This window comes from Cornus florida, unplaced genomic scaffold, assembly GCF_030987335.1.
Source record: "Cornus florida cultivar Cherokee Brave unplaced genomic scaffold, ASM3098733v1 CherokeeBrave_3.0.0_Hap2_Chr04, whole genome shotgun sequence".
Taxonomy (NCBI): domain Eukaryota; kingdom Viridiplantae; phylum Streptophyta; class Magnoliopsida; order Cornales; family Cornaceae; genus Cornus; species Cornus florida.
The window spans coordinates 4,048,439-4,063,027 of NW_026775574.1; the positions used below are offsets into that span (position 1 = coordinate 4,048,439).

Consider the following 14,589-nt stretch of genomic DNA (forward strand, 5'->3'; position numbering starts at 1 on the left):
TTTATTTTTTGAGCAAGTGTTTGGCGTTCGCCTTTAAGTGCCAGCTGCCACTAACTTTGCTGAATGCCTGGCGCTCGGCTTGAACGCCTCTTGCCACTTGGCTTTATTTTTCGAGTAAGTGTTTGGTGTTTGGCTTTAAGTGCCAACTGCCACTAACTTTGCTGAATGCCTGGCGCTCGGCTTGATCGCCTCTTACCACTTGGCTTTATTTTTTGAGTAAGTGTTTGACTTTCGGCTTTAAGTGCCAGCTGCCACAAACTTTGCTGAATGGGAAGAGTGTCAATTAAATTTTTAACAAAGAAGAGACTTTTTATAAAGCTTGGAATTTCGTACACTTGCAAGCATGCAATTTAGAGCGTACACATTGCTTGAAATTAAACTCTGCTTTTACTGGTAGTACCTTTTCAGAGACATAGCATTCCATGGCTTATTGACCACCCTTCCTGTCATAGTTTCTAGGACGTATGCCCCCTTCCCTATGACCTCTGCTATTCTGTATGGACCTTCCTATGGGGAGAATATCTTTTTGACTATTCCTACCTTCTTTTTCAGAACCAGATCGCCAAGAGCGAAAACCCTGTGCCTCACCTTCTTGTTATGGCTATTCACAAGCGTCTGTTGATAAGAGGCAAGCCTCACTGCAGCCGCATCCCTTTTTTCCTCCAGCAAATCAAGATTGAACCTCAGCATTCTATCATTCTGCTCTTGATTCCACGCCAAGCTCCTTACAGTTAGAACCAAATGCTCGACTGGTATCACCGCCTCAGTGCCATAGGCCATAGCGAATGGGCTCTCTCCAGTCGGCTGTCTTGGGGTCGTTCTGTAAGCCCACAAGACGTTCGGTAGCTCATCTAACCATTTGCCTTTTTCATTCTCCAGCTTTTTCTTAATACAAGCAAATATTGTCCTGTTTGTGATTTCGGCTTGACCATTAGCCTGGGGATGACTGACTGCTGCTAACTTCTGGTTGATTCTATATTCTTCCAGCAGCTCTTTCACTTTCACTTGCTTGCTATCGAGGTTGGTTCCATTGTCCATCACGATTGACCTTGGTACGCCAAAACGACAGATAATATTATTCCAGATGAAGCGTCTTACTTGAGTTTGGGTGACACTAGGGTACGGCTCTGCTTTTACCCATTTGGTGAAGTAATCAGTAGCTAGCAGAACGTACTTATTCTGCGATCTTGCAGTCGGCAAAGGGCCAACCACGTCCATCCCCCACTGCGCGAAAGGCCATGGGGTGGCCATTACGTGCAGGTCTTCAGGTGGTTGATGTATCAATGACCTGAACCTCTGGCATTTATCGCATCTTCTAGAGAATTCTTCTGCATCTCGTGCCATGTTTGGCCAGAAGTACCCCTGTGTCATTGCTTTGTGTGCTAAAGATCTTCCTCCCGAATGATTTCCGTATACTCCCTCGTGAATGGTTCGCATAATCTGTCTAGCTTCTGCAGGGGTAGCACACTTCAAATATAGACCCGAGAAGGAGCATCTATACAACTGATCATGCACAATGGCATACTTTGTCGCGTTAGACCTAATTTTTCTTACCTCGTCCTTACGCTTAGGGAGTGCACCATTACGTGTGTAAGCCATGATTGGATCAATCTAGCTCGGCTCATATGGTATAACATTAACATGTTGAGTGCTCGGATTAGGCAGCTCTTCAAAAATGGAAGGTTGGATCAGTATGTCGACCGGGATGACCCTAGCTAAAGTATCTCTAGAACTGGATGCACTACAAGCCAAGCGGTTAGCATCTTCGTTTTGCTCTCTCGGCAATTGGATAAACCTGATCTGATCAAAGGCTATCGCCTCACGTAGAACCGCAGTTCGGTATGCTTCCATGGTCTTATCCTTGGCCCCATAGTCCCCATTGACTTGTCGAATGACTAGTTGTGAATCACTATAAGCAATCAGATTCTTGATCTTCAGTTCTTTAGCCAACTTCAGCCCAGCTATCAACGTCTCGTATTCTGCCTCATTGTTGGTTGCGTTGAACTCTAGTCTTATCGCTTGGCTCAGCGTAGTTCTTTCTGGTGTTTGCAATTGAATTCCAATCCCGGCCCCCATTTGATTCGAGGAGCCGTCCACGAAGAGCTTCCACCAGGAACAATTATAATCCTCCACCGCATCTTCAGCATCACAGTTAAGTAGGAAATTCGCCACCACTTGACCTTTGATTGCCATCCTGGGCTCGTATGTGATATCAAATGAACTCAATTCAATAGCCCACTTGGTCATTCTCCCCGACAAGTCCGGTTTGTGCAAGATCATTCTCAAAGGGAAAGTTGTTAAAACGACGATTGGATGAGATTCAAAATAATGTCTAAGCTTCCTTTTTGCGTTGACCAGCGACAAGATCATTCGTTCGGCCCTAGAGTACCTTATTTCCGGTTCAGACATTGTTTTGCTAACATAAAACACCGGGAACTGCTTGCCCTCTTTGCAATGGATCAGAACGGCACTAGTTACTATACTGGATACCCCGAGATATAGAAAGAGTTTCTCATTCGGTTCTAGAGCAAACAGAACCGGAGGATTACGCATGCACTCCTTCAGGCTGGTTAGCGCCTGCCGTTGCTCATCCCCCCAGGTTTGTCTTCCGTGCCCTCGAATTGTATCAAAGAAAGGTTTACAGCAGTCCGAAAGCTTGGAAATAAATCGGCTCAGTGCAGCTATCCGGCCTGTGAGTGCCTGCACCTCCTTAATTATCTTTGGGTCTGCATTTCTGATCAAGGCTTCTACCTGCGCTAGGCTGACTTCAATTCCTCTATGATTGACCACATGTCCCAGGAATTGACCGGAGCTTACGCCGAATGAGCATTTGGCCGGATTAAGCTTCATCCCATACTGGCGCAACACACCAAACACATCTTGCAGGTGCGCTAAATGATCGCTCTTCTTCTTACTCTTGACCACCATATCATCAATATAAGCCTCGACAGTGCTGCCCATTTGGCCCTTAAAAATCTTGCTGATCAGCCTCTGATAAGTAGCTCCAGCGTTTTTTAATCCGAATGGCATGACTTTGTAGCAATAAGTCCCTCGTTCAGTAACAAATGAAGTTTTCTCTTCATCAACTGGGTCCATAGGAATTTGCTTATAACCAGAATATGCATCCAGAAAGGTTAACCGCTCATATCCTGTGGTGGCATCTACCATTTGATCAATCCCGGGCAATGGGAAACTATCCTTTGGGCACGCTTTATTCAGGTTAGTGAAGTCGATGCATACTCTCCATTTCCCATTCTTCTTCTGCACTACAACAACGTTAGAGAGCCAGGCCGGGTACTGAACTTCTCTGATGAATCCGGCTTCAAACAGCCGATCAACCTCCTCAGCTATAATCTGATTTCGTTCTGGAGCAAATCTTCTTTGCTTCTACTTCACTGGCTTTGCATTCGGATCCACATTGAGGGAATGGCAGGATACAGCAGGATTTATCCCTGGCATATCTGAAAGGCTCCATGCGAATACATCCGCATTCCGAATAAATAAATTAGTCAACTCTAGTCTCTCTTCTTCAGTGAGTCTGGTTCCCACCCTTATTGTTCTGTAATAGTTATGCTTATATATATGTATATGTATATATATTAAAGTTAAGATTTTTTTCAAAAGTAGGTGGGCCCCACCAATAACTTCAAAACATGACTAAAGGCCATAAGGCCATTATACAGACATATATTTCTCTCTCTCTCTCTCTCTGCTTCTGGCCTTCTCTCAGTATCTTTTTTCTTTTTCTCTTTTTGTAATTTTAAGCTTTGATCTCATCTTCACCAATTGGATTTTGGTAGAACATTGTGAAGCAAAGTTGTTGAACTCGTCGAGCCCGTTAATTTGATAGGAGCCAATCATCATTTGGTGCACTCTAGGGAGTTCAAAATTCTAGGGTTCTTGGGCTCAAATTGAGGGTTTTCATCAATTTGAGGTAGGGGTGTTCTAATCTACAACTTCTTAGCTCTTTTTGTGAATTTTGCCCCTTAAATTTGATCCTAAGCATGCTAATTTTGATTATCTAGTTTGTGGTTGAAGCATGTTTAACTAAAATGCTAAATGTGTTCCATGTATTATTTGAATTCATATATATGACTAGATTTATTACGGTGATTGAGCATGTTTTGTGTTGACATGTTGTATGTCCTAAGATTATGTATTTATTTATTTATTGCTTTGAAAGAAAATGATGCTATTGTCAATAAATAAATAAATAAATAGAAGAAATGAATGCTTATAAATTTCTATTAAATTGTGATGATATGTAAATGGAATGTATGAAAGCCTATGGTTGAATTGATAAATTGAAGCATGCGCATTCATGCATTCATTGGGAGAGAGAAAGGGGGAAAAAAAATGTTTTTTTTTTGAACAAACGAAATTATTTTGGGGAAAATATTTTTTTTAAAGGAGTTTGCGAAAACCGGACGCCTAGGAGGCGCCTAGTGGTCCGTGGTGTTAGTGTAGTCTAGAAGGGATCATAGTTGAGCTAACTAGGCCGGATGCGACGCCTTGGAGGTGCCTTGTGGTCGTGGATAGTTAGTCAACCCTCCATTCGTGACGCCTTGGAGGTGCCTTGGGTCGAATTACACTAACGGTTTTGGAAGTTGAAACGGAAATGTTTCAGAAAATGGGGAGTAACATTTGCATATTGCACTTCATGACATTGTGGTAAACTTGTGATTGGGTGGTATTTATTACATACTTGTTATTGTATTTGAGGGTGTGTGTTTCCTTATAGCATGATCCCTTTCACTTTTTTATCTATTCATTGTATGGATTCACGGGGATATAAGAAGTGTGTCTTAAACACTTCCTACTGAGCTTATGCTCACCCCATTATTTCTAACATTTTTCAGGACATGGAAAAGAGGTGGCGGACGACGATCCACCACGATTTTAGACGAGCACGGGGACCTATTTTATTTTATTTTTGCTATCTTTTGTATTAAAACTCTCTAATATTTTGTAAATGTAATATTAACTAACTCGTAAAACTTTAGTTTAATTAGTATAATATTGTAAGCCATGGACTTTTAAATTCTAACTACGCTTTTTGGAATGTAACTTGATGTAACCAAAGTATGTTCCTTGTTGGATGAGATGGAGGAATGGGATTTTGTATGTATGTAGTCACTTTGGAGATGTGATATAATATATGTATATTGCGTTGGGACAAGATATGTTAGATTTAAGGCCCAGTGAGGCCATTGTATTTATTTTTTTATATTTCAACAGTTTGTTTAGAGACATTTTCTTCGGAGGTCATGCCGAAATTTTTATAGATTTTTATTATTATTTTGGTATCCATTTGGGTCGTTACAAATTTGGTATCAGAGCCATGGTTCGAATACCATTAGGACGACGGGTAGAGGCTTACCTAGGATTGTATGGGGAGTTGAGTTATTTGCTTACTTGCTTAATTGTTTACGTGATGGCATGCTTATATGCTTATGTGTTAAAGTGCTTAATTATTTGAAAGACGTGCTTATTTGTTTAACTGCTTATATGACTACGTGCTAAGTGCTTAATGTTGTTGTATATGATTAGCATGATCATGTTTATCATTAGTTGGGTATTCTGGGACTATGAAAGGTGCTTATGTGTTTCCATTCTTGTCAAGTCATTCGTGTGAGGACTTCGTTCTCGTACGTATTTTAGTGTCATCGTTTTTGATCTGTTTTCTTTTTCTTATAGCGTCATGGCAACACGAAGGGATCCCGGGGAAAGTTCTAGCTCCAATCCCGTGGAAAGGGATCAGGAGCAAGTTGAGGAAGATATCTTGTTGCGTGATTTGGTCCCACCAAGAGGGGGACAAGCGAGGGGGACTGTTGATCCACCTTTTCAGATGAATAGGGAACAAATTAGGTTAGCCATTCAAGAGGCTATTTTTGATGCATATCGACCGACAGTTGCGTCATCATCACAGTTTGTGCCACCACCGGCTCCACCACCACCACCTCCGAAGACAAATAAGCTAGATGATACTCTTTCTCACATTGCCAGGTTCGTGAAGTTGATGCCAACCTTGTTTGAGGGTGGTCCAGATCCTCTTGTTGTGGACAGTTTCCTGGATAGGGTGGAGAAGCATATTAATGCCATGAATTTGGCAACGGACAAGTTGAAGATCACATTGGCGACTTACAATTTTGTGGGCGATGCTGAGATTTGGTGGAAGACCGTTTCTCACACCCATAATCTGGATACTATAACATATGCTACATTCAAGAAGTTGTATTATGAGAAGTACTTTCCAGCGCCTAAGCGGAGGAAACTAAAGAAGGAGTTTGATGGGTTAAAGCAAGGAAGTATGACAGTTACAGAGTATGAAAACAAGTTTACATCACTTTTGAGGTTTGCACCGGGAATTGCTAATGATGAAGAAGGAAAGATAGAGAAATTTGTTGATGGCCTTGATCTTACCATTAGGCCAATTGTAGCTGCTTCAGAACCGACAGAGTATGCAAAAGCAGTGCGAAAGGCTTTAGTGGTTGAGGCTGAGAGTAAGGATAACAAGGCTATCAGGGAGTCCTACAAGCACAACAGGGGTATGAGTACTTTCTCTGAAGGTCAATCAAGTAAGAAACAGAAGCATGAGCAGTCAGGGTTCAGGGGACAGCAGCCAGTTAGATCTGCACCCACAGCTTCAGTGTTCATGGTGTCTTCTAGACCGAATGTTACTTGTTTCAGATGCGGGCAGTTGGGACATTACAAGTCCCAATGCACTCAGACACAGGTAGCTCGGATGATTTATTTCAAGTGTGGGCAGCCAGGGCATCACAAGTCCCAGTGTACTCAGATTCAGGTGGCGTCTGGTAGATGTTTCGGGTGTGGCCAACAGGGCCACAGGGTGAAAGATTGTCCACAGCAGGCCAGTGGTTTGGGCAGAGGTGGAGGTTCACAGCAGAGGCGGATGCAGTCTGCCACAGTTCAGTCAGGGTTTCGACCACCACCACCACCTCAGCCGTCTCAGCCAGCTATGTCAGCCCAGAGTTCTCGACCTGGTAGGGGAGCTTCTTCGAGTGCACCTACTCAGCAGTCTGGCTATCAGGCAGGCAGTTCACAGGGGCAGAGGACCAAGGGTCGCGTGTTTGCACTCACTCCAGTCGAGTCACCATCCAGTCCTTCAGTTGTTAGGGGTATGTTTCTTGTATCCCATTCTTGGGCTCGTGTATTGTTTGATTCTGGTGCTTCTTATTCATTCATTGCTTTATCATTTGCACGAGCATTGGGTTTAGAGGTCAGACAGTTAGACAGACCGCTTTATGTTGACACGCTTATCGGGGGTTCAGTTGCTCTTAGTAGAGTTTGTAGGAGTTGTTCCATCACAATTGCCGGACATGTTCTTGAGTTCGATCTCATCTTTCTCGAGATGACGGGATTTGATGTCATTCTTGGGATGGACTGGTTGTCATCCTTCAGAGCTATCATTGATTGTTTCAGGGGCAGAGTTTCAGTGTGTACCCCGGATGGGGATTGTTTCTGTTTTGTGGGAGATCGGTGTGATCCTCTTACTCATTCATTTTATGGTGTTAGGGGTCGAGATCGGCAGACATTCTTCTTAGCTAGTCTTTTCACCGATGATGACGTTGAGTTTTATGGGGTTGATTATCAAGCAGTTGTGCGTGATTTTCTGGATGTGTTTCCGGAGGACTTGACTGAGTTGCCTCCACACCGAGAGGTGGAATTTGTTATTGATTTGATGCCTGGTACCGCACCAATCTCTATGGCACCGTATCGTATGGCACCGATTGAATTAGAAGAATTGAAGAAGCAACTTGATGATTTAAGGATGAAAGGCTTTATCCGACCGAGTGTGTCACCGTGGGGTGCACCGTTCTTATTCTCTAAGAAGAAAGATGGTTCTTTGAGGTTGTGCATTGATTACCAAAAGTTGAATCATGCCACCGTCAAGAACAAGTATCCTTTACCAAGGATAAATGATTTATTTGATCAGTTGAGGGGAGCCAGTTGTTTTTCGAAGATTGACTTGAGGTCAGGCTATTATCAGTTACGGGTTAGAGAGGAGGATATTCCAAAGACCACGTTTCGTATGCCGTATGGACATTACGAGTTTCTTATTATACCTTTTGGTTTAACCAATGCGCCGGCGGCATTCATGGATTTAATGAACCGTGTCTTCCACGATTACATGGATCAGTTTGTGGTAGTTTTTGTGGATGATATTCTTGTGTATTCACGGACTCGGGAAGAGCACGAGGTCCATTTGGGTGTAGTGTTGCAGATTCTACGGGAGCACCGTTTGTATGCCAAGTATGAAAGGTGTGAGTTTTGACTACAAGAGGTGAAATTTTTGGGACATGTTGTCTCGGAATGTGGGGTTTCAGTTGATCCTTCAAAAATAGAGGCAGTTTTGAGTTGGGAGCAACCCAAGAATGTCTTTGAGATCCGGAGTTTCCTTGGCCTAGCGGGTTATTATCGGAGATTTGTGAAGGATTTTTCCCGTTTGGCAGCTCCTATGACTAGATTGACCAGGAAAGGGATCAAGTTTGCAAGGAATGAGGCCTGTGAGTGATCCTTTCAAGAGTTGAAAATAAGGTTAACTACGGCTCCGGTGTTGGTGATACCTGAGCGTGGCTTGGGTTATGTGATCTATTGTGACACCTCACGTGATGGTTTGGGTTGTGTACTGATGCAAGATGATAGAGTAGTGGCTTATGGGTCTCGATAGTTGAAGACTCACGAGCTTAACTACCCTACTCATGACTTAGAGTTAGCGGCAGTTGTATTTGCTTTGAAGTATTGGAGACACTATTTGTATGGTGAGAGATTTGAGGTGTTCTCGGACCACAAGAGTCTCAAGTACCTTTTCTCCCAAAAGGACTTGAACAACAGACAGAGGTGATGGGTTGAATTCTTAGAAAACTATAACTTTGATTTGCAGTATCATCATGGCAAGGCAAATGTGGTAACTGATGCTTTAAGCCGGAAATCTCGTGGGACTTTGGCCAGTTTAGCCATTCGGAAATGGAAAATGCTGGAAAATTTGGCTGAAATGGGATTGTATTGTTTTGATGATGATGATGATGGCAGTGAGTCAGCATTCTTGTTTAGTCTCGTGGCTCAACCCACTCTTGTTAGATGGGTGATTGAGTCACAGAGACAGAATTCAGATTTGGATGCCATTTACACTTTGATCTCCAATGGCGAGATCGTGAAGGATTGGACCTTACATGCAGATGGAGGTCTACGGTTTAGGGGTTTGTTGGTTGTTCCTACAGTTTTTCGTGAGGACGTCTTATGGGAGTTTCATACTTCCCACTTTGCAGTTCATCTGGGTGGTACTAAAATGTATCACAATCTAAGACGTCAGTATTGGTGGAGTGGAATGAAGAAGGATGTTGTACAATTTGTGGCTAAGTGCCTTACCTGTCAGCAGGTGAAGGCCGAGCACCAGAGACCAGCTGGTTTATTGCAACCATTGCCGGTAGCGCAGTAGAAATGGGAGGAGATTGCCATGGATTTTGTGACAGGTCTTCCTAGGTCACGGAGGGGAAATGAAGCCGTATGGGTCATTATTGATAGGTTGACCAAGACTGCTCACTTTTTGCCTATTAAGGCAACAAATGATGCAGAGGCACTTAGTGTACTTTATGTGAAGGAGATTGTGAGATTGCACAGAGTTCCAGTGACTATTGTGTCGGATAGAGATGCCAAGTTCACCTCGAAGTTTTGGGAAGGACTTCAAGCAGCGTTTGGCTCAGCGTTGCACCTTAGCACGGCATTCCATCCACAGACGTACGGCCAGTCGGAGCGTACTATCCAGATCTTAGAGGATATGCTTCGGGCCTGTGTACTTGACTTGGGTGGTAGTTGGGAGGATCACCTTCCACTTATTGAGTTTGCCTACAACAACAGTTATCAGGCAAGTATTCAGATGGCTCCATTTGAGGCGTTGTATGGTTGACCTTGTAGGTCTCCAGTCTGTTGGACTGAGGTGGGCGAAACAGCCGCCTTAGGACCCGACATTGTACTCGAGACTACTGAGAAAATTAAGTTGATTAGACAGAGGCTGCTTACAGGCTAGAGCCGACAGCAGAGCTATACAGATAGGCGGAGGCGACCGTTATCCTTTGAGGTGGGAGATCACGTTTTTCTTCGGGTTTCTCCACGGAAAGGGTTGATGAGGTTCGGAAAGAGTGGCAAGTTGTCGCCACGATTCATTGGGCCTTTTGAGATCTTGGACCGTGTAGGAGAGGTTGCTTACAGACTTACTTTGCCACCGCAGATGGACAAAGTTCATAATGTCTTTCATGTATCAATGCTACGGAAGTACGAGCCAGATCCGTCTCACATTTTGAGTTGGGTTGATGTAGACATTGATGAGGATGTTTCTTACGAGGAGGGACCAGTTCAAATCCTTGACACACAGCAGAAGGTGTTGAGGAAAAAGACGATACCATTGGTAAAGGTTCTTTGGAGGCATCATGGAGTTGAGGAGGCTACTTGGGAGCTTGAACAGGAGGTTCGCTCCAAGTATCCAGAGTTGTTTTTTTCCTCAGGTATGACTTGATTTCGGGGACGAAATCTTTTAAAGTTAGGGAGAATGTAATAGTTATGCTTATATATATGTATATGTATATATATTAAAGTTAAGATTTTTTTCAAAAGTAGGTGGGCCCCACCAATAACTTAAAAACATGACTAAAGGCCATAAGGTCATTATGCAGACATATATTTCTCTCTCTCTCTCTCTGCTTCCGGCCATCTCTCGGCATATCTTTTCTTTTTCTCTTTTTGTAATTTTAAGCTTTGATCTCATCTTCACCAATTGGATTTTGGTAGAACATTGTGAAGCAAAGTTGTTGAACTCGTCGAGCCCGTTAATTTGATAGGAGCCAATCATCATTTGGTGCACTCTAGGGAGTTCAAAATTCTAGGGTTCTTGGGCTCAAATTGAGGGTTTTCATCAATTTGAGGTAGGGGTGTTCTAATCTACAACTTCTTAGCTCTTTTTGTGAATTTTGCCCCTTAAATTTGATCCTAAGCATGCTAATTTTGATTATCTAGTTTGTGGTTGAAGCATGTTTAACTAAAATGCTAAATGTGTTCCACGTATTATTTGAATTCATATATATGACTAGATTTATTACGGTGATTGAGCATGTTTTGTGTTGACATGTTGTATGTCCTAAGATTATGTATTTATTTATTTATTGCTTTGAAAGAAAATGATGCTATTGTCAATAAATAAATAAATAAATAGAAGAAATGAATGCTTATAAATTTCTATTAAATTGTGATGATATGTAAATGGAATGTATGAAAGCCTATGGTTGAATTGATAAATTGAAGCATGCGCATTCATGCATTCATTGGGAGAGAGAAAGGGGGAAAAAAAATGTTTTTTTTTGAACAAACAAAATTATTTTGGGGAAAATATTTTTTTTAAAGGAGTTTGCGAAAACCGGACGCCTAGGAGGCGCCTAGTGGTCCGTGGTGTTAGTGTAGTCTAGAAGGGATCATAGTTGAGCTAACTAGGCCGGATGCGACGCCTTGGAGGTGCCTTGTGGTCGTGGATAGTTAGTCAACCCTCCATTCGTGACGCCTTGGAGGTGCCTTGGGTCGAATTACACTAACGGTTTTGGAAGTTGAAACGGAAATGTTTCGGAAAATGGGGAGTAACATTTGCATATTGCACTTCATGACATTGTGGTAAACTTGTGATTGGGTGGTATTTGTTACATACTTGTTATTGTATTTGAGGGTGTGTGTTTCCTTATAGCATGATCCCTTTCACTTTTTTATCTATTCATTGTATGGATTCACGGGGATATAAGAAGTGTGTCTTAGACACTTCCTACTGAGCTTATGCTCACCCCATTATTTCTAACATTTTTCAGGACATGGAAAAGAGGTGGCGGACGACGATCCACCACGATTTTAGACCAGCACGAAGACCTATTTTATTTTATTTTTGCTATCTTTTGTATTAAAACTCTCTAATATTTTGTAAATGTAATATTGACTAACTCGTAAAACTTTAGTTTAATAAGTATAATGTTGTAAGCCATGGACTTTTAAATTCTAACTACGCTTTTTGGACTGTAACTTGATGTAACCAAAGTATGTTCCTTGTTGGATGAGATGGAGGAATGGGATTTTGTATGTATATAGTCACTTTGGAGATGTGATATAATATATGTATATTGCGTTGGGACAGGATATGTTAGATTTAAGGCCCAGTGAGGCCATTGTATTTATTTTTTTGTATTTCAACAGGTTATTTAGAGACATTTTCTGCGGAGGTCATGCCGAAATTTTTATAGATTTTTATTATTATTTTGGTATCCATTTGGGTCGTTACAAATTTGGTATCAGAGCCATGGTTCGAATACCATTAGGACGACGGGTAGAGGCTTACCTAGGATTGCATGGGGAGTTGAGTTATTTGCTTACTTGCTTAATTGTTTACGTGATGGCATGCTTATATGCTTATGTGTTAGCTTAATGTTGTTGTATATAATTAGCATGATCATGTTTATCATTAGTTGGGTATTCTGGGACTATGAAAGGTGCTTATGTGTTTCCATTCTTGTCAAGTCATTCGTGTGAGAACTTCGTTCTCGTGCGTATTTTAGTGTCATTGTTTTTGATCTGTTTCCTTTTTCTTATAGCGTCATGGCAACACGAAGGGATCCCGGGGAAAGTTCTAGCTCCAATCCCGTGGAAAGGGATCAGGAGCAAGTTAAGGAAGATATCTTGTTACGTGATTTGGTCCCACCAAGAGGGGGACAAGCGAGGGGGACTGTTGATCCACCTTTTCAGATGAATAGGGAACAAATTAGGTTAGCCATTCAAGAGGCTATTTTTGATGCATATCGACCGACAGGTGCGTCATCGTCACAGTTTGTGCCACCACCGGCTCCACCACCACCACCTCTGAAGACAAATAAGCTAGATGATACTCTTTCTCACATTGCCAGGTTCGTGAAGTTGATGCCAACCTTGTTTGAGGTGGTCCAGATCCGCTTGTTGCGGACAGTTTCCTGGATAGGGTGGAGAAGCATATTAATGCCATGAATTTGGCAACGGACAAGTTAAAGATCACATTAGCGACTTACAAGTTTGTGGGCGATGCTGAGATTTGGTGGAAGACCGTTTCTCACACCCATAATCTGGATACTATGACATATGCTACATTCAAGAAGTTGTATTATGAGAAGTACTTTCCAGCGCCTAAGCGGAGGGAACTAAAGAAGGAGTTTGATGGGTTAAAGCAAGGAAGTATGACAGTTACAGAGTATGAAAACAAGTTTACATCACTTTTGAGGTTTACACCGGGAATTGCTAATGATGAAGAAGGAAAGATTGAGAAATTTGTTGATGGCCTTGATCTTACCATTAGGCCAATTGTAGCTGCTTCAGAACCGACAGAGTATGCAAAAGCAGTGCGAAAGGCTTTAGTGGTTGAGGCTGAGAGTAAGGACAACAAGGCTATCAGGGAGTCCTGCAAGCACAACAGGGGTATGTGTACTTTCTCTGAAGGTCAATCAAGTAAGAAGCAGAAGCATGAGCAGTCAGGGTTCAGGGGACAGCAGCCAGTTAGATCTGCACCCACAGCTTCAGTGTCCATGGGGTCTTCTAGACCGAATGTTACTTGTTTCAGATGTGGGCAGTTGGGACATTACAAGTCCCAATGCACTCAGACACAGGTAGCTCGGATGATTTGTTTCAAGTGTGGGCAGCCAGGGCATCACAAGTCCCAGTGTACTCAGATTCAGGTGGCGTCTGGTAGATGTTTCGGGTGTGGCCAGTAGGGCCACAGGGTGAAAGATTATCCACAGCAGGGCAGTGGTTTGGGCAAAGGTGGAGGTTCACAGCAGAGGCAGATGCAGTCTGCCACAGTTCAGTCAGGGTTTCGACCACCACTACCACCTCAGCCGTCTCAGTCAGCTATGTCAGCCCAGAGTTCTCGACCTGGAAGGGGAGCTTCTTCAAGTGCACCTACTCATCAGTCTGGCTATCAGGCAGGCAGTTCCCAGGGGCAGTGGACCAAAGGTCGCGTGTTTGCACTCACTCCAGTCGAGTCACCATCCAGTCCTTCAGTTGTTAGGGGTATGTTTCTTGTGTCCCATTCTTGGGCTCGTATATTGTTTGATTCTGGTGCTTCTTATTCATTCATTGCTTCATCATTTACACGGGCATTGGGTTTAGAGGTCAGTCAGTTAGACAGACCGCTTTGTGTTGACACGCCTATCGGGGGTTCAGTTCCATCACAATTGCCAGACGTGTTCTTGAGTTCAATCTCATCCTTCTCGAGATGACGGGATTTGATGTCATTCTTGGGATGGACTGGTTGTCATCCTTCAGAGCTGTCATTGATTATTTCAGGGGCAGAGTTTCAGTGTGTACCCCGGATGGGGATTGTTTCTGTTTTGTGGGAGATCGGTGTGATCCTCTCACTCATTCATTTTATGGTGTTAAGGGTCGAGATCGGCAGACATTCTTCTTGGCTAGTCTTTTCGCCGATGATGATGTTGAGTTTTATGGGGTTGATTATCCAGCAGTTATGCGTGATTTTCTGGATGTGTTTCCGGAGGACTTGACTGAGTTGCCTCCACACCG

The 14,589-nt window shown here is 42.9% G+C and overlaps 1 protein-coding gene across 1 annotated transcript; it reads left to right on the forward strand.

Moving 5' to 3' along the window:
• Window positions 1-13,040: 13,040 nt before the first annotated feature.
• Window positions 13,041-14,288, forward strand: LOC132304628 (uncharacterized). The gene is made up of 2 exons (XM_059802372.1): window positions 13,041-13,676; window positions 13,782-14,288. The coding sequence occupies exons 1-2, from the start codon at window positions 13,041-13,043 to the stop codon at window positions 14,286-14,288; spliced, it is 1,143 nt and encodes a 380-aa protein (XP_059658355.1).
• Window positions 14,289-14,589: the final 301 nt, after the last annotated feature.